This window comes from Bemisia tabaci, chromosome 3 (assembly GCF_918797505.1).
Source record: "Bemisia tabaci chromosome 3, PGI_BMITA_v3".
Taxonomy (NCBI): Eukaryota; Metazoa; Arthropoda; class Insecta; order Hemiptera; family Aleyrodidae; genus Bemisia; species Bemisia tabaci.
This window is the reverse complement of record NC_092795.1, coordinates 33,411,013-33,436,570: the sequence shown is the minus strand read 5'-3', so window position 1 is coordinate 33,436,570 and position 25,558 is coordinate 33,411,013. Positions and strand designations below refer to the sequence as shown.

The following is a 25,558-nucleotide window of genomic DNA, read 5'->3' as shown; positions in this document are numbered from 1 at the left end:
GCTGATCTTCTATTTCCTACAGAATACTAACCCGAATCCCTTAACCTACATAACGCTTTATCCTCTTAAACCTATTATAATTGAAAAAATCACCCTCCTATTATTCTCAGCTCCCATCCAAGGCTGTAGTATCTCTCAGATAAAACGCCTCAAAACCATATATCGACGGTGTAAGTCGGCAATCACATAACTCGATTTGCGGCGTCGCAGACTTCCTGTCATACTTCATTTTTTAAACGGAAAACTACTCAACGACAATCCTTTAAACCTGCCTTGATTTTTCCTCTCTGTTCGAAGAAAATTCTGCAAAAACTTCAAGGAATGTTGTCGATTTGTTCTCCTTCAAAAAAATAAGTAACATAGAAGCGGAGATTTTCAGACCCAGCAAACGAGGTATGTGATTGCCGACTTACACTGTGTATATGTATACAAAAAAAAAGAAAAGAAAAAAAAGAAAAAAAAAGAGGACAATGATTCTTTAATGATGCTAATTTATGGAAGTGCTGGATGATAAGCTTTACTCGAGCTACTTGAAAGGCAATGAATCAATTAAGAGTGATTTGGCACTCACCTCATGCTTTGGCGTTTGATAGGTAGGCAGCTCCTCGTGCTTGGGTGCTTGGTAGGTAGGCAACACGTTGTGCTTGGGCGCCTGGTAGGTAGGCAAGGCGTTTAGCAGTTTGTGTTGCGAGTAGTATTCGGCGGTGAGCTTGTCGACGTCGGGTTTCTGGATCTCGGGCTCCGCGTAGTCAGAAAGGGTGGCATCCCGCTGAGGCGCGTACGTCGGCGCGTAGGTTGGCGCATAGGTGGGCACGTATTTTAGGACGTATTTAACGTCTGGCCGTTGGGATTGGTTGTATTGTTTGATTTGCTGCCTCTGGGGCGCCTCAGAGTTGTCGAACTGAGGTCGGTTCAGGGTCTTGAAATGAGTAACTGAGAAGACCTGCAAGCATAGAGGTATAAGGGACTAAAACGTATCGAACAAGTTTTTGAAATTTTACAGGGTGTCTAGCATCAGGATTTTCCCGATTCTATCAGGATTTGAGGTCAATCAGGATTTATTCCCGAATTAATCAGGAATTGGGAAAAAATCGGTCGTAAAATCAGGATTTGAGAAAAGTCGGCCGTCCGATCGGATTTTTTTATCGAGCTACCGCCGTGAAGTTACATTCGCCTCTTTTTCTCCGCAAAAAATCAGGTTTTGATCAAGATTTGGAAAAATTATGAAATCAGGATTTAGCGGTCAAAAGTCAGGAAAAATCAGGATTTCATTAAGATTTCTCAAAATGAAAAAACAAACTAGACACCTTGTTTTAGATATTTTAGTGAATGCTCTACACTTGAGTGTCCAACAATTCTAGCATTCCGCTGCCATTACTATTACTTAAGTAAAATGATCCACAGTAGGACCCTGGTTCCCGATTATCCGCGGCGGTAATCTGAAGAAACCATGAGTGGTTGTCAGAGCTTTTGAGTCGGAGTATTTGCGGGCGACTGCTTTTTCCATACGTTTTACCTACATTTTTTTCACCCAAGGAAGCAAAATGGCATTCCTATGAACGACCGCGGATAGCCAAGGTTCTAAACTGTATATGCATGGGGTTTGCGTGGCTCGCATATCCTCCTATGAATACCTTTCATTTGAGGAAATAAACAGTTGTCAAAAATGGATCGCCACTGATCCCTCGATTCCCAATTATCTGATAGCACCGATGGTCAGAAATAAAGGAATGAATCACCGGGAGAAAAAAACACATTGGATCTAGAGTCCAGACTCTTGAAAACATTGACAAGAAAAAAATACTCTTGATTCAATCGGATTTTTGCTTGAATCCAAACGAAATCCGCTTAAATTAAGAGGCTTGGTTCTTGATTTAAGCTAGATTCTGATTGAATCAAGAGCACTTTTTCTTGTCGATGTTTTTAAGAGTGTCTAGATCCAATGTGTTTTTTTTTTTTTTTTTTTTTTTTTTTTTTTTTTTCCAGTGATAGGTACCTTGGGGTTCTGTTTGAAGAGTTGGTACTGCTCGAGAGGGAGACCAGTGTAGGGGTTGTGGAAGAGCTGGAGGGACTTGAGGTTGTTGCGCTCTTTGGTGATGGGCTTGGCGGTCTTGTAGACGGGGGGCTCGTAGCTCTGCGGGAACTCCTGGAGCTGCTGCGACGCCACGAGGTACGGGAGCCGGCGGAAGAGCTGCTCCTGGAGGACGGGCTGCGGCAGGAAGTAGTACTGGGCCCCGGTCGAGGCCAGGTAGTTCTGGACGAGGTGGTTCTCGAGCTTGTTGGGCGCGTCCGGGGCCGTCGCTGGGGTGTAGGCGTAGGGCGCCGCCGTCGAGGGCGTCTGCCCCGTCAGGTAGAACATCATGTAAGGGATGAGCCGCTTCTGACGCTCGTTCGGACGCTTGGAGGTGTCTTGCACTTTGATCTCCAAGCTGAGAGTCATAAGACCTGCAACAGAGGGAAGCGCGCACGGTCAGGCGAGTGGAATGAAACACAGCGAGTCGTGATGGAGGTGAATCAGCAGGGGCGCAATTTTAGGAGATTTTGCGATACTGCTGTGCTAAGGAAAAACGCCGTATGAACATTCGAGAGTTGCCAAATTTACCCCCAATAAAACATGCACTGGAAGAAAAAATACATTGGATCTAGAGTCCAGACTCTTGAAAACATTGACAAGAAAAAATACTCTTGATTCAATCGGATTTTTGCTTGAATCAAAACGAAATCCGCTTAAATTAAGAGGCTTGGTTCTTGATTTAAGCAAAAATCCGATTGAATCAAGAGTATTTTCTCTTGTCGATGTTTTTAAGAGTCTGGACTCTAGATCAAATGTGTTTTTTTTTTCCAGTGTGTATTTTTGAGCAAATTTAAGCATATGTTTCCTTGGAATTTTTAGACATTTTAGATTAAATCGTGAAAAAAAATTGACTGAAAATTTTGAGGAAAATTAAGTACAATTTTCTCAGTGAATTCGGTTCTTCTTGAAGGAAAGGCAACGCCTGAAGGCTCGTGCGGCGTTCTTCCTTAGCACAGCAGTATAGCTCCAATCTGAGACTTTTTTCCCAAGCGGACATGGGATCCACAGTTAACACCTCGAAAGCTACGGTTTCCAAAGTTCAGAAAACTGTCAGTGATTTTTATCCAAATTCTACATAGAGATAATTTCAGGTCTTCCATCTTGCAATAGGATTCCTAGAATCTCCAATTAGAATCTCTCTATCTGCAGGGCCCTAAAATACTTTCAATTAAGCCTCTTACGAATTTCTCAAACCCTTTCTTTATCACCTCGTAAATCACGCTGACCTCTGACGAAGAACAGATTAAGGGAAAGAACTTTAGTTACAGCTGCGAGATTTGAGCGGAGTGTTTAACTCGTTGTTACACTGTCACTGACGGACATGACTCAGGAACGTGGCCCCAGCACCTTTGGAAATTTTGTCGAACATATGCAGATTGCAGGCCTCCGAATGCTGATCGAATAGGCGGGCAATAGATTGTGTCAAGTGGTTGTCAATAGCGTGGCGTACTTTGCGATGTATCGATTGATCTGCCATTTAAACCTGTGGTAAAGGATCGCTAGAAGGGTGCTGCAACGAGCATCTTTGTAATCGAGTCTTTACCATAGCTTTAAATGGGAGAAATATCGATAATAATCGATCACTCACGCCTCACCACTGGTGGTTGTGGTTCACATCACAATTTCCTAACGCAGATCTAACGACCCGATAGTCCCAACAACCAGCTCCAGAGCTTCGCGGTTGTCAATGCTGGACCCTTGCTGGCTTTACATCGGGAGACTTGACCGCAAGGATAAGAAAATCGAACAGATCTAACGTAAATAAAAAATGTCCGCTCTTTTCCCCATCAATGAATTGTCCGCCAAGCAAAAATTGAGGGATTTTCTCGATAAATTGAAGAAATATTTTCATTTATTATAGGTATTCAGGCACACTTTACATCATACACAGGGTGTTTAAAAAGTCGCACCTCAGCCAACATAACTGTCCCCAGCCGAAATACTTGTCGACTTGTAGTTTTCAGCTCTTTTCTGTGCATCAATATCTAAACGCCCAAAGGAGCACTCCTTATTGCTGCTGCGTATACACGTTGTTCATACCTTCGTAATGTATGAAACCTGATGAATATTGTAGAAATCTGGCAACGCTGCACAGTAAAAAAGACAGCTAGCGATGTGTTGACTGCGGACTACGGAACGTTCGCACCCGGCTATCGTACGGCCGCTGATTTGTTTCTCATTGTCAAGCAATAAGAGTGCCGCAGCCCGTAATTATTTATAATTATTTAAAAACGCCGCACTGGTAGCTGAACCCAGCGTTGTCAAACCGTCCACCAATATCTTGAATCAAATGTATATGTATGTTTCCTTGGTGAAGATTAGAAGCCCAAAACTTGATAGGCGCCACTAAACGTTGATAAAATTGAGTATTGTGTTTCTCACTAAAATAAAGGAACCGAAATGCACTTAACTATTAAGAGACAGACTTCTTTTTCTCAGGCCATCGGCTACCATTTAAATGGAAGCTATTGTGGCTTAGTTTTAGAAGCACCTGACGGCGTTTACCAGATTTTGAGTTTTCATTAGAAAATAGAATTGTGAATCATTTTAAAACTGGAGTCAAGCCTTCCAAGGTGCTTTCAGATCTCCCAAGAGGGGGAGGGGGTGTGTTTTGGAGTATATTGATCTCGATTTGGCCATGTACATATTTTCTTCTTCCTTATTTCTTTAGGGGAAAAAAAAACAATTGAATGGGTTTTTTCAAAGAGGTCTTGGCCGCCAAATTTTCAGAAATTCAGTTTTTGCCGGAATACTATTTTTTGAGAGTGAACGCATCTTACTATCAAGCGATTTCACAAACATTTCTCGCCACACGTATTTCCTTTAACATCCGCACGCTTCAGTGGAAAAATGACGTAAGTTTCGAGCCACCTCTCCCAGCAACGGGTGCTTTGTTATCATAAATACCATGAGCAAGGGCTTAAAACAGGATTTTTAATCTTGTCATGGAACATAATTATATGCTATTTGACTATCACTACCGCCAAAAATGGCAACATTTAGCGGTTTTGTAGGAGAAGAGTATATACCCAAAACTTTAAGAAAGACGCCGAATATCTAGTTTGAATTAGAATGAACTGTGAAAAAAACGAGTGGGGAAACATGACAACGCTGGAATCGGCCTCTCGCGCTTCTGTTGATGTTCAGGCCTGAGCTAATCGAGCCCGGATTTAGTAATAAATAAACAGTGATTATCCCGCCCGGGTCCCGGGTGATAACTGGTCAGCGAAAGGTGCCGAGTGAACTCTTCACCTCTTTCCGAAGTCGAAGATGCCCTGTTAGGTGAATCTAAGTAATCCAGGGACGAGATCCACCACGTTGTTATGTTACACAGTCTGTTTCTTACTGTCTTCGAGTAGCTGTATTAATTGTAATCTATGGAATTATGTAATGCTACGTGTAGCAGTTAGTAGGAGTGCTGAGTGATTAGACATTACTTTTGTGATGATTTACTGCAATTTTATGTCGAAAACTACACGGACAAAAAGAGGTAGGGGTTAAGTCACAACTTGGACCCTGTATTTCTTGGAATTTTCTAATTTATTGTGGTAGTATGTCAATAAATTACCTATGTTACTATCCTTAATGTCGCGGTACTACCAAAATTAATTGGAAATGCCCATATCATCTAACAAATTGGGGTAGTACCACAATTGTGCCGCAATTACAGCACGTACGCGCCTCGATAAGTAAAAATTCCGTCTCTTCTCAAAGTTTTGCGACCCAGATAAATACAAATGTCATGTCTTTCTTGATCCACGAGCTCTGAAAAGCCTGAAAAATACGCGACTTCCTCTAAGACGGAGAAAAGAACTTCGTGCATGGGACCCGAAGTTGAGGTCATATGGATCTCTAAAGTTTTCTGATCACGCATCCGAAAACTTGAGGTCGTGCTGCCGAAGTTCGGGTTAGACATCGAGGCACTTCGGTGTGTACCGGAGTGCTTCAGATGTGTGATCCGAACCCTTCGGTATACCTATATCGAAGTACTTCAGATGTCTGACCCGAAATTCGGCAGCTGCACCTCAAGTTTTTAGATACGTGATCCGATAACTTCAGAGATCCATTTGACCTCAACTTCGGGTCCCACGCGCATGAATTTTTTTTCTCCGCGTACTTTCCCCCCTGTAATTTCGTCGCTATCCTCTTCAGAGGTACGATTTTTCCGGACCCTCTGGTCTGAACAGGGTGGTCGCGGTCCGGAAAATCGAGTGCCGTCGAAATCAGGCCCCTGGAAAGAGGATAGGCTCGAATCTTGGTTCGAACTTCGAAGCTCCGAAGATGAAAAACAATGCTAGACCTCCTTTGGTCATCTGAGCCGCTCATTACTAAAGAAACGGGGATCCTAGACGAGTAGACGTCTCTTGCGCAGTCGGAGATAAGCTCGGCTCTGAGCCGTCTTGGCCGCGTTTCTAAAGCAAGTTCCGGTAAACGTAACTAATTGCACGCACACACTCAAAGACCCGGCCTGCGCACAGGCGAGCGAGTCTCTAGAGGAGGTCGGACATGACTAAAATTGCAAATTTTCATGTTTTTCTCGTTGCAATTGGACGCATTTCTGTCAAAAGGAACTATGTGCATTATGACGTGAGCCTTGCTGTTCATAAATCCTTATGAGTCTCAGGGCTCATGTCTCGATGCTTTTAGTTCTGCTTGACAGAAATACGTCCAATTTTAACTCGAAGAAATGCCTCTTGTAGGAAATTTTACGATTAAAGCTATGGAACCACTTTTGAACCTTAACGTTTCATATTAATACAGATTTAAGCGTTTAAAGTTTCTGCATTATGTCCCACCGCTCCAATAGACTTACTTTTCAGCTGGCTGATTGTTGATATTGATAGACAAAGCTATAGACAAAGGAGGCAAAGGGAAAATACAGCGATCACATTTATTGAAAGGGATGGTTGTAATAGATTAAGGCGGAAATTGATAAACTATACTGTCGTGCCAAGGAAGGACGTCGTATGAACCGTCAGGCGTCGTCAAATTTCCTTTGACTGACTAAGAATTTTCAGGAAATTTTTTAAATATTTTCATTTCAATTTTCCAGAGAATTTTGCTCATGATTTGATCAAGAAGGTTTAAACATTTCAAGGAATATTATCAATAACTAACTCCCTTCAAAAATTAATATTTTCTGAGAGGAAAGTTTGCACCGTTCGATTTTCGAATGCTTACTCGGCGATTTTCCTTAGCACGGCGGTGTAGGGAAGAGCTCTCGCCGGTTGCCGTTAGTCAATCTTACGAGTCATCTCCTTTGTTCATTACAACCACCCGTTTCAATCAATAGCATCGTTGCATTTTTCCTTTAGCTTATTATGTGTCTATCAATATCAATAATGAGCCCTGTGTGCGGCGCGCGCGCGTGAGGGATTACGTCTGCGTGCGAGGGCGCGCGCGTCCGCGGTTGTAGAACTCTTCCGCGAGCTGCATCTCAAGAGCATTTTCATTGTTTTCGGTCGTCATCCTAGCGCCGGCGCCGCGGGCTCCGGGCCTGGGAGCTTCCGCCGCCGAATCCGCTCGCCTCGAAGAAAGACGCAACTCCCGACGGGAAACCCGGGTGATTGTGTGCTTCTAGCGGAGTGCAGTTGAATATGGGGCTCGGTTTCAGAATGGAGGCGCTAGCTCGGAGATTTTGGGTTCGGTCGAGTTTATGGTCCACACTGAGAAAAAAGTCGGTTAATTTGGAACACTTATATTTGGCCCATATTTTGCAATGAGGCACCACTATTTTTAGCTCATTTTTAAAACAACATATATGCCACCCAGGGTGTCTACAAGTCCGGAATTTCCGGAAAGTTCGGAAATAGTACTGATTTTTTAAGGGCGGTCCGGAAGTACTGAAAAAGTGCGGAAATTCCGTTCGAAGGTCCGGAATTTTTCATTTTTGTCGCAATTTGAGCGAGAAAATCAAAATTTTGAAATTTTCCGAATTTCGACAAAATGTGACGGAAATGGAGGTACTGAAAAGGTACTGAACTTTTCTGTTAAGTAGGTACTGAAATTCTTGGGAATGTTCTGAAAAATAGTACTGTATAAGTACTGATTTTTGGCTAGCCTGTTTTAGTAAACACCCTGAGCAAGTACCCCTTAAAAGCCCCTAAATTTTACATCATCTCGTTATTATTTCAATAATGACTATCCGGATTTATACTTTTTTATAATCTTTGGTCAAGGAGAATGAATCGTCTAATAGCATCATTCCCTTATTTATCTTAAGTAATAATAATATCTTTATAGGGTGAGGAGTCTTTCTTTAAGGCGCGACTATGAATTTCCTCGGTCGGTGGCTGCCGGCATCATTAGTCATCGACGTAACAATTTCACGGATCCAATGGAATTTAGGGCTCATCAATGACCCAACGACCTCCACTTAAGCCACCCGAGCGCTTCACTTTCAGCCGTGAGGCCTCGGGCTTAATCCACGGCGCACAGTGGATTGAGTCATTTAGTGAAGTCCGACATGAAATTTTTGACTAAAACTGCAAATATTGATGTTTATTTCGTCACATTTTAAAGTCCAATGGGTGCTTTTATGAGAAAATTTTACGAGAAACCTGTGGAACCACTTTTGGAACCTCAAAATTTTGCATAAACTCAGTTATAAGCTTTTAACAGGGTGTCTACAAGTCCGGAATTTCCAGAAAGTTCGGAAATAATACTGATTTTTTAAGGGCGGTCTGGAAGTACTGAAAAAGCGCGGAATTTCCGTTAGAAGGTCCAGAATTTTCCATTTTTGTCGCAATTTGAGAAAGAAATTCAAATTTTTATAATTTTTCGAATTTTGTCTAATGGAGGTACTGAAAAAAACACTGCATTTTTCCGTTGAGGAGGTACTGAATTTCTCGGGAATGCACTGAAAAAGTACTGTAGAAGTACTGGTTTTTGGCCAGCCTGTTTTAGTAGACACCCTGTTTTAAAGTTTCCAAATTTTGTCCGACCTCTCCTATTGACTCGATCCTCTGTGCGGCGTGTTCTCTCTAACTCATCAGGCTTAAACAGCATCATCAGCCAATTTATTTGAAGGGGATTCCTTAACTCATCGCGAGGAATTCTTGTGCCCTCGATCCTCGATCACCGAACGGATAGTTGCTGTTGCGATAGTCGGCGGTGGTTTATAATTGGAGAACAAACAGAAGCCAGAGCTTACCTCGGAGGCCTCGGACCGCGCGCGGAGGGTCCCGTTGACATTTCATTGCAATTCGACAGTCATTTGGATTATGTAAAAAAAAGAAGGTTAAACGAAAGAAATTAATCAGCTATTATATTCGGGCCGAGGAGCAGCAGCGGCGGCGGCGCAACTCGACCTATTCTGAACCTCTGCCCCCCGAACAGAATTCGAGTGTGCGCGGTCTAATAAGGGCGCACAGTGGAACGGATAGAAGACTACACTAATAGACATATTTGTGTTCTTCTCTTACACTGGAAAAAAAACACATTGAATCTAGAGTCCAGACTCTTGAAAACACCGACAAGAAAAAATACTCTTGATTCAATCAGATTTAAGCTTAAATCAAAAGGAAATCCGCTCAAATCAAGAGGCTTGCTTCTTGATTTAAGCTTAAATCTGATTGAATCAAGAGTATTTTTTCTTGTCGATGTTTTTAAGAGTCTGGACCCTAGATCCAATGTGTTTTTTTTTTTCCAAAGTACTTTTGGTTTACATAAGAAGTGAAACACAAACCAACATAAATTTCGTGTTGATTTTTATACAATTAGCGTTGAATTCAGCGCGAAAAACAATGGAGGGAGGGACTAGGAGAGTGCATTCCTCCGATCGCGACGTTCGTGTTCACCACTCGTTTTTATTAAATTTCTTCAAGAAAACTAGCTTGCCTCTTCTCTTGAAACTGTCAACCGAAGGCTAGGGTTATGTTTTGTTTTACCTCCCTAACCAAACTTTTCTGTCGAAATTTCTCTGGGTGTAAGTTTAACAGGATTGATTCGAGTCGCGTCAAGTTTGAACCGAAAAAACGGGTCGTATGTATTATCAATTCATGGTCTTGCTTTTCACAGCTCCTTCCCTAAGGAGGCCCTGTTTGGTTTACATTATGTGATCGAGGGAGTTTCAACGAGATACCCAACATAACGTCACGAAAATGAAAATTCTTGGAAACCTTGTGTAAGTGTCAGCTATGTAACTTCGGAAATGATTCCTTGCAAGGGATGAACATGATTTCCCACCACAAAAAGTACTAAGTACGAAGGAAAGCACAACGCGAGTTTTGTAAACTTCGCTCGATAGAGTTCGCACCTACTTTAAAGTTTTTTGAAAGCATGAAATTTGTTTTTCCTTATTTTGAACTTTTCGCAGTGGCAAATAATTGTAATCCCTTGCGGATATCCATTTCTGAAGTTATATTAGCGGATTTCACTCAAGTTCTGAAAAATATCCTTTTCACGACGCTATTTTCGCAATCAGAGATACGTCAATACGTAGTTTCGCACTTTGGCAATCGATATGTGTCATTAGTTCCTCTATGTGGATTGTCACTTTGATGTTTGAGTCAGAAATTGTGATTCCTCATCGGAAAATATAGTTCATCTAGGCTGACAGTTGTGCGGTGGGCAATGGACGTCCCGTCAAATTGTTTCGGCCGCGTCGCGTCTGTCAAAATGATTAATCCTGCGCCCGTACTAATCGACTAATACCCTAGTAGGCAACTTAAAGAAGACTAATATTCGCCGTCTGCCTAATTCGAACGTTACCGAAGCAACTAAAGCAGAAGACAGGGTCCAGTGAAAATATGTTCGGCCGAGGGCAGAGAAACATTTGGACTGCATTTTGCAATTTGGAACTACGAGGGGCGTTCAATAAGTAAGTATCCCCCCTCTCTAAAATCCATAAGAATGGACCAATTTTAAAAAACTTGGGCTCAAAATCTTCCTTAGGATATTTTGAGTTCAACAAAACAAACCGCAACAAAATCGGACTATGTGCGGCCGAACGCGAGCCGTTTGAACGCGCCGAGGTGCTCGACGCTCCCGCCGAATCTGCGAGGATTTGAAGTCCGCTACAGGAGAAGAGCTTCTCTGCCAAAGCCTCAGTCCTTCATCACTGACGAAAAATCAAAGAAATTTTTGTAGAATAAGGGGCTTACCTCACTTCTCCACATAACCAGCTCGATCCAAGCAAGTCTGATACTGAGACTAAGTCTAAGAGAACAGCTTTTGGATGCCTCGTGCGTGGAAGTCTTTCAGCTGACCGCGGATGAAAGAGTGGACAGCTTGTTTGACCTCTTCCACTGATTCAAAATTAACTCCTCCAAGTTCAGATTTCAGGAACGGGAATAAATGGTGGTCTGGTTTGCCATTTATCATCGTATCTGAAATCTGAACTCGGAGGAGTTGATTTTGAATCAGTGGAAGAGGTCAAACAAGCCGTCCATCTTTCATCCGCGGTCAGCTGAAAGACTTCCACGCACGAGGCATCCAAAAGCTGTTCTCTTAGTCTTAGTCTTAGTATCAGACTTGCTTGGATCGAGCTGGTTATGTGGAGAAGTGAGGTAAGCCCCTTATTCTACACAAATTTCTTTGATTTTTCGTCAGTGATGAAGGACTGAGGCTTTGCAGAGAAGCTCTTCTCCTGTAGCGGACTTCAAATCCTCGCAGATTCGGCGGGAGCGTCGAGCACCTCGGCGCGTTCAAACGGCTCGCGTTCGGCCGCACATAGTCCGATTTTGTTGCGGTTTGTTTTGTTGAACTCAAAATATCCTAAGAAAGATTTGAGCCCAAGTTTTTTAAAATTGGTCCATTCTTATGGATTTTAGAGAGGGAGGATACTTACGTATTGAACGCCCCTCGTATAAATTATGGCTCTTCTGGAAAAACACTTATGTGCATAGGGAAACTAATGGCACATACGTTGTTTTTAAACCGGGATAGAATTTATAGTTCCAAATTGCGAAATGTAGTCCATTTTTCTAGACTTACGCCTTTACCGCGCCAGCAGTGCAGAAAGGTCAGTTTCGGACAGTGCTTTTAATCTCAGCCAATGATGACTTCTGGTGACGCGTCGAACAGTGGTGAATTTACAGGTGTCTGAAGTTTGATTCAATTCATGTTTAAGTGGAAACTACTGAGAGAACTGAACACGAGGATCCCTTTGGTTCAAAAATCCAACGATTTTTGGAGGTGATATGACAACATGATCTAATCGGCTAAAATACATGTCGTCACCTTCCGAGAGAATTATCACCAGCGCCACGCGACGTTTCAAAATTTCCTGCGCCACTTTATTTTTAACAGAGAAATTGTTGGTTGAATCTGTTCGAAGATGTCACTGAATTTTATCGGCAGCACAAAGAAAATCCAATGAAATTTTCGGATAGCTTCGTTGAACAATTTTTCTGCAAAAAAAAAATGGCGGCGGAAATTTTGAAACGTCGCATGGCGCTCTTGATACTTTGCCCGGAAGGTGACGAACTATTGGAGGTGTTATGCCAGGGTGTCTAGCATCAGGATTATCCCGATTTTCCCGATTCCATCAGGATTTGAGGTCAATCAGGATTTAATCCCGATTTCATCAGGATCTGAGGAAAAATCGGTCGTAAATCAGGATTTGAGAAAAGTCGGCCGCGTCCGATCGGATTTTTTCTTGCTTTCGCATACGCTTATGCAGAAATTTTAATTTTTCTCCGCAAAAAATCAGGATTTGGAAAAATTATGAAATCAGGATTCAGCAGTCAGAAATCAGGAAAAATAAGGATTTCCCAAAATGGAAAAAACTAGACACCCTGTATGACTAAATGATGTAATCTGCTGAAATGTACGTGTTCAAATGAGAAATGCCGCCAGTTGACGTCACTAGACGGTGCATTTTTTCACTTTTAAATCTTCTTTCATACTATTTCCCATCTCAGGCGGCAACGCGGGTTTTTCGCGTTGTGCGACCGCGCCAGTGTGAGAACTTCGGCTCTCCGTGCGAACGAACGTTACGTTATGAAACGCGTGGATAGCGCATGGGTTGTCGGGCATGGAACACCGCGGCGCTCAGAAAATGTCTACTTCGACCGCGGGCACAGCAAGTGTAAAATCGAGCGTTTGACCCATGGGAAGCACTAATAACATGTCTGCAATGTTCTGTCTTTAGTGTGTACAGCTTGAATACATTATTTTCCTCCGACGACTCTGGCTGGAGCGACATCTGCTCTCATAAGCGCCTTCGTTTCCGTCTAGATACTTCCCGCATGACGAGACCGCGGTTGTCGGAGTCGAAGAGCAGATCTATTCTTTGTTGCGGGACTTGTTGGCTATCATTCTGTGTCCTCAAAAGAAAAATCTATTGTGAGAGCGAACAAAAAAAAGCACGGTTTGTGTAAGCTGTGCTATTTTTTGATAACTAATTAGTTTTTCCTCAGAAGTATACCTAAAAATCTAATGCTTGTTTTTCTTTTTTTCCAGGTAAGAAATATTCCATCTCTTCATTTAGAAATGCTTCAATCAATACACCGATTGGTAAGCCAATAGCATGATCTTTAAAAATTTATTTCAAATAGTTGTCGGAACTTTCACAAATACTGTAGGGGCTTTTAACAACAATTTCTTGTTCAGTTTGCAAAACATTTCCGTCATAAAAATCTATCATCACATCGTAAACAGATGAAGAAAATACGACACATTTTCTGGGGGGAAAACTCACCCAGTAAGTCTTGACTCTCCTGTTTTGAAAACCCGGACTCCAAGCCTTTACTTTTTATTCAAAGCTTGGAACATGAATGTACACTACTAGAGTTTTCCTATCCATCAGCCAGACACATTTTCTGCAGGATTTGTGAAAATAGTTCTAGTTTGACATAGCCCTGCGTAGGAATTGTAGTTCTCGAATTACCAAGGTCGTTACCATCTCATCAAAGTAACTTAAATCTTGATCCGAATTATCTTTACGAGACTTGCTATCATGAGTGCTGCCCTTATCATTCTGTATAAATTCTGCATACACCTGCGACGAGTTATTAGTTACAAACCCTGCAGTGTCGAAACTTTCACGTGCTATCTCGCAGCAATTTTTCTAGACCCCTTGAATGAATGGAATGAGGTCCGTGATCTGTTGGACTTACCTGAAACAAATAGAAAAGAGAGAAAATTAGACAAAATAGTCATGAGAATTTTTCTTAAAACACCACAGCGTAATTCATGGCTACATGTCAGGAAGTGAGAGACTACATCAAGGAAAACTGGAAATAGTCGGGAGTAATTTTCTAGAGCAATTTCAGCCCATCTTGATAAGGCGGCCAAGGCTTAGCAAAGAGCTGGGAGCTCTCGAATTTTGACTTTTTCGGGGTTCGTCTTTTTAAATGCATGTAGATAAATTTATATTTTTCGTAAAGCACACAGCTTATCTCAGAATCAATCATTCAAAATGGCTTCATCTGGGGGAAAATCATTTTGCCAAATTAGAATAATCGCCATTGCGCCACATGCGCCGTAACGGTGGCACCGGACAGCGCCTCTGTATTCGGCTGTTCCTATAAAGGAAGCTTTCAAGAGTAGTTATTATATGGCGGCGAATACCGGACATAGGCAGAATTTGACCTTGAAAAGTTCATTGACCCCTAGCGTAAAATTGACCTTGTAGTATTCATTCATAAAGTTCATTCATACATTAATGCATAAATTAATTCATAACAGTCACATTACTGTCATACATTTTTTAATGAAGATTTTGAAAGTTCGATGAACTTTAACGAAAAAGTTGAGTTTGAATACTACAATGAAAACGAAGTTAGAGATAATCGAGAGAGAGCCGTGCAAGCGGTAATGTTATTCCGATGGAAGACCTGTATGTCTAGACAACATCTCCAAATATGAAAGTTACCTGGAAATGATGCGCGAGAGATCCGTTGCATCGGCAGGGGTGCAATTTCAAAGAGCGGGAGGGGATTGGGATGTACAAGTCGGTAATGAACAAAGGGTACATGTTTCCACCATGAAAAATGTTCGGGGTTTTCGGAAAGAGGATTTGATGTTTCGCAAAAAAAAAAGAACTATTTTACATACGTAGAGTTAAGTGATGTAATGTTTGACGGTAAACGAAGTTAGAGATAATCGGAAGAGACAGGGAGAGAAAATTCGTAGATGAGACATATGTCTAGTCGTCAAGACCAAATATGGAAGGTAGCTAGATCGCAGAGAGATCCGTTGCTTCGGCAGGTGGGTAATATCAAAAGAGCGGGAGACGTATGCACAAGTCGGCTATGAACAAAGGGTACATGTTTCCACCATGAAAAATGTTCGGGGTTTTCGGAAAGAGGATTTGATGTTTCTCAAAAAACAAAAGAACTATTTTACATACAGAGAGAAAAGTGATGTAATGTTTTGTCGGTAAACGAAGTTAGAGTTATTCGGAAGACACAGGGAGAGAAAATCCGTAGATGAGACATATGTCTAGTCGTCAAGACCAAATATGGAAGGTAGCTAGATCGCAGAGAGATCCGTTGCTTCGGCAGGGGGTAATATCAAAGAGCGGGAGAGGTTGGAATGTACAGGGTGTCAACATGAAAAAAAATCCTTTTTGGTGTATAGCTTTCGGAAAGAGACTTTGATGTTAGGGGATTTAAAATTTGACAGGAAGAAAAAGAGGATGCGTTGGTAATTAAATATAGGGGAGAGAGAATTAAATGGTGGAAATCCAAGTGCGGTTCGATTGAAGATGACTGAACAATGCAAAAAGAACTAATGTATTGGATAGACTAAGTAGTGACTCGAGTTTGTAGACATGCAATGCACGTGACATAGAATAGAGAATAGCATTTGCGGTTAAGTCGGAGTAGCGAAACCCAACCATTTGACGGATAATTTATCGTCCTGTTTTTTAATGACCAGCTCGATGAGGAAGTAAGCAATACCTAAGTAATACAGAAATTGTCAAAAGGAACCAGAGGAAAAAGAGCAAAGGCCCTTCACGTGATTCGGGTAAAACGTCAGAGGTGGCGCCACCAGCGACCGACACCACCTCCCCTAGATATCATCCCCTAAATCGGGGACGACAATTTTTATGATGAAAATCGATAGCGCTTGCAAAAACTCGAATTCTCATGTGAGGTGCGGGTGCCCCCTCACCCTAGCATCATCCTCAAATCGAGTTGAAAATTTTCAAGACGCCAATCGATACCGCATGTGAAAACTCGAATTTTGGTCAATAGTGCGTCCACCCCCTCCCCTGCACACCATCCCCAAAATCGGGGACGACAACTTTTATGATGCAAATCGATACCGCTAGCAAAAACTCGAATTCTCATGTGAGGTGCGGGCACCCCCTCACCCTAGTATCATGTCTCAAATCGAGGTCGAATATTTTCATGATGCCAATCGATAGAGCATGTGAAAACTCCAATTTTGGTTCAAAGGGCGGGTACCCCCTCACCCTAGCATCATCCCTCAAATCGAGGTCGAAAATTTTCATGATGTCGATCGAAAGCACATGTGAAAACTCGAATTTTGGTCAAAAGTGCGGATACCCCCTCCCCTGCACATCATCCCCAAAATCGGGGACGACAATTTTTATGATGCAAATCGATAGCGCTAGCAAAAACTCGAATTCTCATGTGAGGTGGGGGTATACCCCTCACCCTAGCATCATCCCTCAAATCGAGGTAAAAAATTTTCATGATGCTAATCGATAGCGCATATGAAAACTCGAATTTTGGTCCAAAGTGCGGGTACCCCCCTCACCCTACTATCATCCCTCAAATCGAGGTAAAAAATTTTCTTGATGCTAATCGATAGCGCATGTGAAAACTCGAATTTTGGTCCAAAGTGCGGGTACCCCCTCACCCTAGCATCATCCTTCAAATCGAGGTAAAAAATTTTCATGATGCTAATCGATAGCGCATGTGAAAACTCGAATTTTGGTCCAAAGTGCGGGTACCCCCTCACCCTAGCATCATCCCTCAAATCGATGTCGAAAATTTTCATGATGTCGATCGAAAGCACATGTGAAAACTCGAATTTTGGTCAAAAGTGCGGATACCCCCTCCCCTGCACATCATCCCCAAAATCGGTGACCACAATCTTCATGATGAAAATCGATAGCGCTTGCAAAAACTCGAATTTTCATTTGAGGTGCGGGCACTGCTCACCCTAGCATCATCCCTCAAATCGAGGTTGATAATTTTCAAGATGCCAATCGATAGCGCATGTGAAAACTCGAATTGTGGTCAATAGTGCAGTAACCCCCTCCCCTGCACAGCAGCTCCAAAACACGGTGTTGAACATTTAGTATAGTGTAATAATTAGGAGGCGACGTGACGCCGTAAGTGTCATCCTTAAGGGATAGTTAACTGTCGAATTTTCTGAAGAAATGTCGGCGCGGAACTTAGATAACAGTGGTGGAAATCATCAGCAGAGTCAATTGTATGCTCGATGTTGCCACATATACATTCAAACTTTCATCTTTGTGTATGAGTTTTACGTATGCAATCCAAGACATTCAAACTTCCATCTTTGCGTATGAGTTTTACGTATGCAATCCAAGTGGTTCATGAAGGAAATCGCATTTACACACACGATAGGCACGCGACATAGACGTGTTTGCAGCATCATGCATACAATTGGACAATAGTAAGAGTCAAGAGTAAACTAGCAAACCCCATTTATTCAAGCAGGAATAAAAAATTGCGAATACACATAGGATATGCATGCGTCTTAGGTAAAAGTCGAATTTTCTCGAAACGAAACTGCTTGTCAAAATTCGGTCTGTGCACATTTCCAATCTTCGATAGGGTGAACCAATTCCATCACTCCAGGGCAGATTGGGAGGAGTGGAGTTTGAAGGTGGCGCGGGACGTGCATATCTGCGGAAGATATCATCAGCAGAGCCGGTTGAATGGTCGAAGTTGCTACATATACATTCAAACTTCTATCTTCGCGTATGAGAGTTATGTATGCAATCTAAGTAAGTTAGTTAATGTATTTTTCAGACATTCAGCGTCACGGGCTATAAACGTCTTTACAGAGAATTTTGAAAATGGGTGTATATACGAAAATATAGATTTTTAAATTAAGAGAGGCGAAGAGTTTCAGAATTTTGGTAGTGACATTGGGTTCATCGCGTGTAAGAGGATTTGTATTGGACTAAACGTTCATCGCACAGGACGTCAGGGAGGAAAACATCATGAACCGAAAATGCGACGTCAAGTGAGACAGAGGGAGGAAGTTTTAACCACCGCCAAAAGCTAGTCCACGAGCGGGGGAAGAAAGATAAGTACTAACAAAAAATATTTGCACCATACCGAAACTGTAATCAATGAGGTCCATGAGGAAAACCGCGTAAACAAATAAGGTAAAAATCAAGTATGATAAACATCCAATAGCGTAACGAATACGTAAAAAAACAATTACAGTAAGGAAACACAAGAAAAGTAGCATTTTTTGTAGCAAAGGACCTCCACGTGAATGAGTAAAACGTCTGAGGTTGTCCAACTAGCGACCTCTGAGAAGTTAAAGTTGTTACGCGGAGCCTAATTTGTCACATCGTCCTATCTATTCCATTCCAAAACTTCGCAATGTCCTGATGCCACTTTTACACACAAATCCACGCTTCCTACGGCTCATGGAGGATCGATATATGGTCTTACGGCTGAGGGCCAACGATATTTTTTCAAATCCAAAATTTCACGTAAATTATGAATTTCGCAATGAAAGTGACCCCACTTTTACACATAAATCCACGCTTCCTACGACCCATGGGGGATCGATATACGCCCTTCCGTCATTGCAGCGACGATATTTCCAAATGCAAAATTTCACGTAAAACATGATTTATGCAATGAAGTGAGCCCACTTTTAAACATAAATGGATGCTTTCTACGACTCATGGGATCGACATACACCCTTCCCGTCATTGCAGCGACGATATTTTTCAAATGCAAAATTTCACATTAACACGGATGAAATGAGCCCAGTTTTACACAAAAACCATGCTTCCTACGGCTCATGGATGATTCGATATACGCTCTTACGTCGGGGAGAATCGATATTTTTCAAATGCAAAATTTTCACGTAAAACCCGATTTTTGCAATTAAGTGAGCCCAGTTCTACACAAAAATTCATGCTTGTTACCACTCAGGGGGGGTCCATATGCGGTCCTACGTCGGAGGAGTGACGATATTTTTCAAATGCACAATTTCGAGAAAAACATGATTTTCGCAATGAAGTGAACCCTCTTTTAAACGTAAATCCATTCTTTCTAAGGGTCATGTAGTAATCGATATACACCCTTACATCGGAGGATCGACAATGTTTCTAAAATGCAAAATTCCACGTAAAACATGATTCACGCAATTAAGTGAGCCCAGTTTTACACATAAATCCATGCCTCCTACGCCTCAATGAGGAACGATATAACCCCTTACGTCGGGGGAGCGACAATATTTTTCAAATGCAAAAATTTCACGTAAAACATGATACTCGCGTTGAAATGAGCACACCTTTACACAAAACTCCATGCTTCCTACGACTCTTGGGGAATCCACATACGTTCTTACGTCGGGTGACCGTCCATGTTTATCAAATGCAAATTTTCACGTAAAACATGATTTTCGCAATGAATTGAGCACACTTTTACACAGAAATCCATGCTTATGACGGCTCATGGGGATCCATACATTCTCTTACGTCGGAAGAGCGACGATATATTTCATATGCAAAATTTCACGTGAAACATGATTTTTGCAATGAAGTGAGCCCAGTTTTACACACAAATCCATACTTTCTACGCCTCATGGCTGATCGATATACGCCCTAACGTCGGAGGAGCGACAATATTTTCAAAGCCAAAATTTCACCTAAAAACATGATTTTTGCAATAAAATGACCCCAGTTTTACATAATATTCCATACTCTCTACGCCTCATGGGGGATCTATATACACCCTGACGTCGGAGGAGTGACGATATTTTTTCAAATGCAAAATTTCAGATAAAACATGATTTGCACAATGGAGTGAGACCAGGTTTACACATAAATCCATGCTTCCTACGGCTCATGGGGGATCCATGTACGCCCTTACGTCGGAGGAGCAAACGATGTTTTTCAAATGCAACATTTCACGTAAAATATGATTTTCGCAATGAATTGAGCCCACTTTTACACGTAAATCCATACTTTCTACGGCTCATGAGAATTCGATATACGCTCTTTCAATACTGGAGCGACGATATTTTTCAATTGCAAAATTGTACGTAAAACATGATTATCACAATGAAGTGAACCCTGTATTACACATAAATCCATGCTTTCCACTGCTCAAGGGTTCGATATACGCCCTTACGATTGACGTGCGACGATATTTTTTCAAATGCAAATTTTCACGTAAAACATGATTCTCGCGGTGAAATGAGACCAGTTTTACATGTAAATCCATTCTTTCCTATGGTCATGTAGTAATCGGCGTCCTTACGTCGGAGGAGCATCGATATTCTTCAAATGCAAAATTTAACGTAAAACATGATTTTCACAATGCATTGACTCTACATTTACACATAAATCCATGCTTCCTACGTTTCATGGGGATCGATATTGGCCTTCCGACATTGCAGCGACGATATTTCTCATGGGCAAGATTTCACGTGAAACAAGATTTTTTTTCCGTTGAAGAGACCCCATTTTTAACACATAAATCCATGCTTTCTACGACTCATGGAGGATTCTATACACGCTCTTTCAATATTGCTCGAGCGACGATATTTTTCAAATGCAACATTTCACGTAAAACTTGATTAACACAATGAAGTGAACCCAGTATTATACACATAATCCATACTTTCCACTGCTCAAGGGGTTTCAATGTACACCCTTACGTTTGAGGGGCGACGATATTTTTTCAAATGCAACATTTTACGTAAAATATTATTTTTGCGATGAAATGATCCCAGTTTTTCACACAAATCAATGCTTTCTACGACTCATGGAGGATTCGATATACGCTCTTTCAATACTGGAGCGACGATATTTTTCAATTGCAAAATTTCACGTACAACATGATTATCGCAATGAAATGAACCCAGTATTACACATAAATCCATGCTTTCCACAGCTCAAGGGTCGATATACGACCTAACTTTTGTCGGCGACGATATTTTTCGAATGCAAATTTTCACGTAAAACATGATTTTGGCGATGAAATGAGCCCAGTTTTACATGTAAATCCATTCTTTCTACGGCTCATGTATTGATCGATATACGCCCTTACGTCGAGAGGAGCATCGATATTTTTCAAATGGAAAATTTCACGTAAACCATGATTTTCACAATGAATTGAGCCTACATTTACACATGAATTTATGTTCCCTACGTTTCATGGGGGATCGATATACGCCCTCCCGTCGTTGCAGCGACGATATTTTTATAGACAAAATTTCACGTGTAACGGATTTTCGCAATGAAGTGAGCCCAGTTTAACACATAAATCCATGCTTCCTACGTCTCATGGGGGATCGATTTACGTCCTTACGTCAGAGGAGCGACGATGTTTTTAGACCCAATTTTTCACGTAAAAACATGATATTCGCGATGAAATGAGCACTCTTTTACACATAGATCCATGCTCCCTACGGTTCATGGGGATTCAAAATACGTCCTTACGTCTGAGGGGCGACGATATTTTTTCAAATGCAAAATTTCACGTAAAATATGATTTTCGCGGTGAAATGAGCGCAGTTTTACACGTAAATCCATTCTTTCTATGGGACATGTAGTAATCGATATACACCCTTACGTCGCACGAGAAACGATTTTTTCAAATGCAAAATTTCACGTAAAGCATGATTTTTGCAATGAATTGAGTCACACACACAAATCCTACACATCCGTACATTTACGCATACATCCATGCTTCCTACGGCTCATGGGGATCGATATACGCCCTTCCGTCATAGCAGCAACGATATTTTTCAAACACAAAATTTCACATGAATCACGATTTTTTTGCAATGAAATGAGCCCAGTTTAACACATCCGTGCTTCCTACGGCTCTTAGTGGATCGATGTACACCCATTACGTCGGAGGAGCGACGATGTTCTCAAATGCAAAATGTCACGTAAAACATGATATTCGCGATGAAATGGGCTATTAGCATAAAGCATGATTTTTGCAATGAAATGAGTCACACACACAAATCCTACACATCCGTACATTTACGCATACATCCATGCTTCCTACGGCTCATGGGGATCGATATACGCCCTTCCGTCATAGCAGCAACGATATTTTTCAAACACAAAATTTCACATGAATCACGATTTTTTGCAATGAAAATGAGCCCAGTTTAAACACATCCGTGCTTCCTACGGCTCTTAGTGGATCGATGTACACCCATTACGTCGGAGGAGCGACGATGTTCTCAAATGCAAAATGTCACGTAAAACATGATATTCGCGATGAAATGAGCACACTTTTACACATAAATCCATGCTTCCTACGGCTCATGGGGATTCAATATACGCCCTTACGTCTGAGGGGTGACTATATTTTTTCTAATGCAAAATTTCACACGTAAAAACATGATTTTCGCTATAAAATGAGCACACTTTTACACATAAATCCATGCTTTCAACGCCTGTTGGTGGATTCGATATACCCTCTTTCAATATTGGAGCGACGATATTTTTCAAATGATTTCACGTAAAACATGATTATCAAAATGAAGTGAACCCAGTATTACACATAAATCCATGCATCCACCGCTCAAGGGGTTCGATATACGCCCTTACTTCTGAGGGACGACGATATTTTTTCAAAGGCAAAACTTCACGTAAAACATGATTGTCCCGATGAAATGACCATACTTTTACCCATACACCCATTCTTTCTATGACTCATATTTTGTACTAAATACATATAGCACCCCTCTATTTTGGGTCCTAGAAGGCTGATCCATCGATATTTTCACACCCCTGTCAAACTGGGCGAAAGGATAACTTACTGGGCGGGTATGTCTCTCCCACACCCACCTACGTGGAAAGAGTGAGTCTGATGGAGTGTCGTAGCGAATTGCCTTGACCACTACACCACTGTGTGCATATGCTAAAAGTAATAATCGGAAAAAAGACTACAACAGACCACCAAAGTAGCCATATCGCTGGATAAATGCGGATTATAATGGTATCTTTCTTCATTAGGGATATCGGAGATCGGCTATCGCGTAGCGATAACCAATCTCCGATACAGCGGGGCCCCACTTTATCTTATTCGGTTGGGTAGACCGACATTTTGCCTCACGGTCTCATATTTTACGTCCTCCCTTGGCTCATATTTTGATTAAATTTAAAAATAGCGTTCTATTTTGGTCCTAATGGGACACCAACCGCATTGGAACTGTTTTTTGATGACGTCAGTAAGCGCAAAATGGGACATCAAACGCATTGGAGCTGATTTTTGACGACGTCACAAGCGCATTGATGGTGTATTTTGATGACGTCACTTGGGCGTCATACCACTACTTAGTAAGGACAAAATGGGACATCAAGCGCATTGGTTCCATGTTTGACCTTGAAAATGTCAACATAGGTCCGAGAACCCTCCTACTCCCCATCCTACCCCCAACCCTACCCCTAACCTCTAGGTTAGGGGGTAGGGTTGGGGAGTAGGAGGGTTCTCGGACCTATGTTGACATTTTCAAGGTCAAACATGGAACCAATGCGCTTGATGTCCCATTTTGTCCTTACGAAGTAGTGGTGTGACGCCCAAGTGACGTCATCAAAATACACCATCAATGCGCTTGTGACGTCGTCAAAAAACAGCTCCAATGCGTTTGATGTCCCATTTTGCGCTTACTGACGTCATCAAAAAACAGTTCCAATGCGGTTGATGTCCCATTAGGACCCAAAATAGAACGCTATTTTTAAATTTAATCAAAATATGAGCCAAGGGAGGACGTAAAATATGAGACCGTGAGGCAAAATGTCGGTCTACCCAACCGAATAAGATAAAGGGGGGCCCCACTGTATCGGAGATTGGTTATCGCTACGCGATAGCCGATCTCCGATATCCCTAATGAAGAAAGATACCATTATAATCCGCATTTTTCCAGCGATATGCCTACTTTGGTGGTCTGTTGTAGTCTTTTTTCCGAATATTACTTTTAGCATATGCACACAGTGGTGTAGTGGTCAAGGCAATTCGCTACGACACTCCATCAGACTCACTCTTCCACGTAGGTGGGTGTGGGAGAGACATACCCGCCCAGTAAGTTATCCTTTCACCCAGTTTGACAGGGGTGTGAAAATATCGATGGATCAGCCTTCTAGGACCCTAAATAGACGGGTGCTATTTGTAAATTTAGTACAAAATATGAGCCATAGAAAGAATGGGTGTATGGGTAAAAGTATGGTCATTTCATCGGGACAATCATGTTTTACGTGAAGTTTTGCCTTTGAAAAATATCGTCGTCCCTCAAAAGTAAGGGCGTATATCGAACCCCTTGAGCGGTGGATGCATGGATTTATGTGGAATACTGGGTTCACTTCATTTTGATAATCATGTTTTACGTGAAATTCATTTGAAAAATATCGTCGCTCCAATATTGAAAGAGCGTATATCGAATCCACCAACAGGCGTTGAAAGCATGGATTTATGTGTAAAAGTGTGCTCATTTTATAGCGAAAATCATGTTTTTACGTGAAATTTTGCATTAGAAAAAATATAGTCACCCCTCAGACGTAAGGGCGTATATTGAATCCCCATGAGCCGTAGGAAGCATGGATTTATGTGTAAAAGTGTGCTCATTTCATCGCGAATATCATGTTTTACGTGACATTTTGCATTTGAGAACATCGTCGCTCCTCCGACGTAATGGGTGTACATCGATCCACGAAGAGCCGTAGGAAGCACGGATGTGTAAAACTGGGCTCATTTCATTACAAAAAATCGTGATTCATGTGAAATTTTTGTGTTTGAAAAATATCGTTGCTGCTATGACGGAAGGGCGTATATCGATCCCCATGAGCCGTAGGAAGCATGGATGTATGCGTAAATGTACGGATGTGTAGGATTTGTGTGTGTGACTCAATTCATTGCAAAAATCATGCTTTATGCTAATAGCCCATTTCATCGCGAATATCATGTTTTACGTGACATTTTGCATTTGAGAACATCGTCGCTCCTCCGACGTAATGGGTGTACATCGATCCACGAAGAGCCGTAGGAAGCACGGATGTGTAAAACTGGGCTCATTTCATTACAAAAAATCGTGATTCATGTGAAATTTTGTGTTTGAAAAATATCGTTGCTGCTATGACGGAAGGGCGTATATCGATCCCATGAGCCGTAGGAAGCATGGATGTATGTGTAAATGCACGGATGTGTAGGATTTGTGTGTGTGACTCAATTCATTGCAAAAATCATGCTTACGTGAAATTTTGCATTTGAAAAAATCGTTGCTCGTGCGACGTAAGGGTGTAAATCGATTACTACATGTCCCATAGAAAGAATGGATTTACGTGTAAAACTGCGCTCATTTCACCGCGAAAATCATATTTTA

General features: G+C 41.7%; 1 protein-coding gene across 1 annotated transcript in view; it reads right to left on the bottom strand.

Moving 5' to 3' along the window:
- Window positions 1-25,558, bottom strand: part of LOC109043864 (uncharacterized) — an 85,538-nt gene that overhangs the window by 4,294 nt on the left and 55,686 nt on the right. The window contains exons 2-3 of the mRNA XM_019061204.2: window positions 1,997-2,445; window positions 572-943 (exon numbers count right to left, since the gene is read on the bottom strand). Of these exons, the coding sequence (XP_018916749.2) occupies window positions 572-943; window positions 1,997-2,445 (821 nt within the window). The remainder of the gene's footprint in view (window positions 1-571; window positions 944-1,996; window positions 2,446-25,558) is intronic.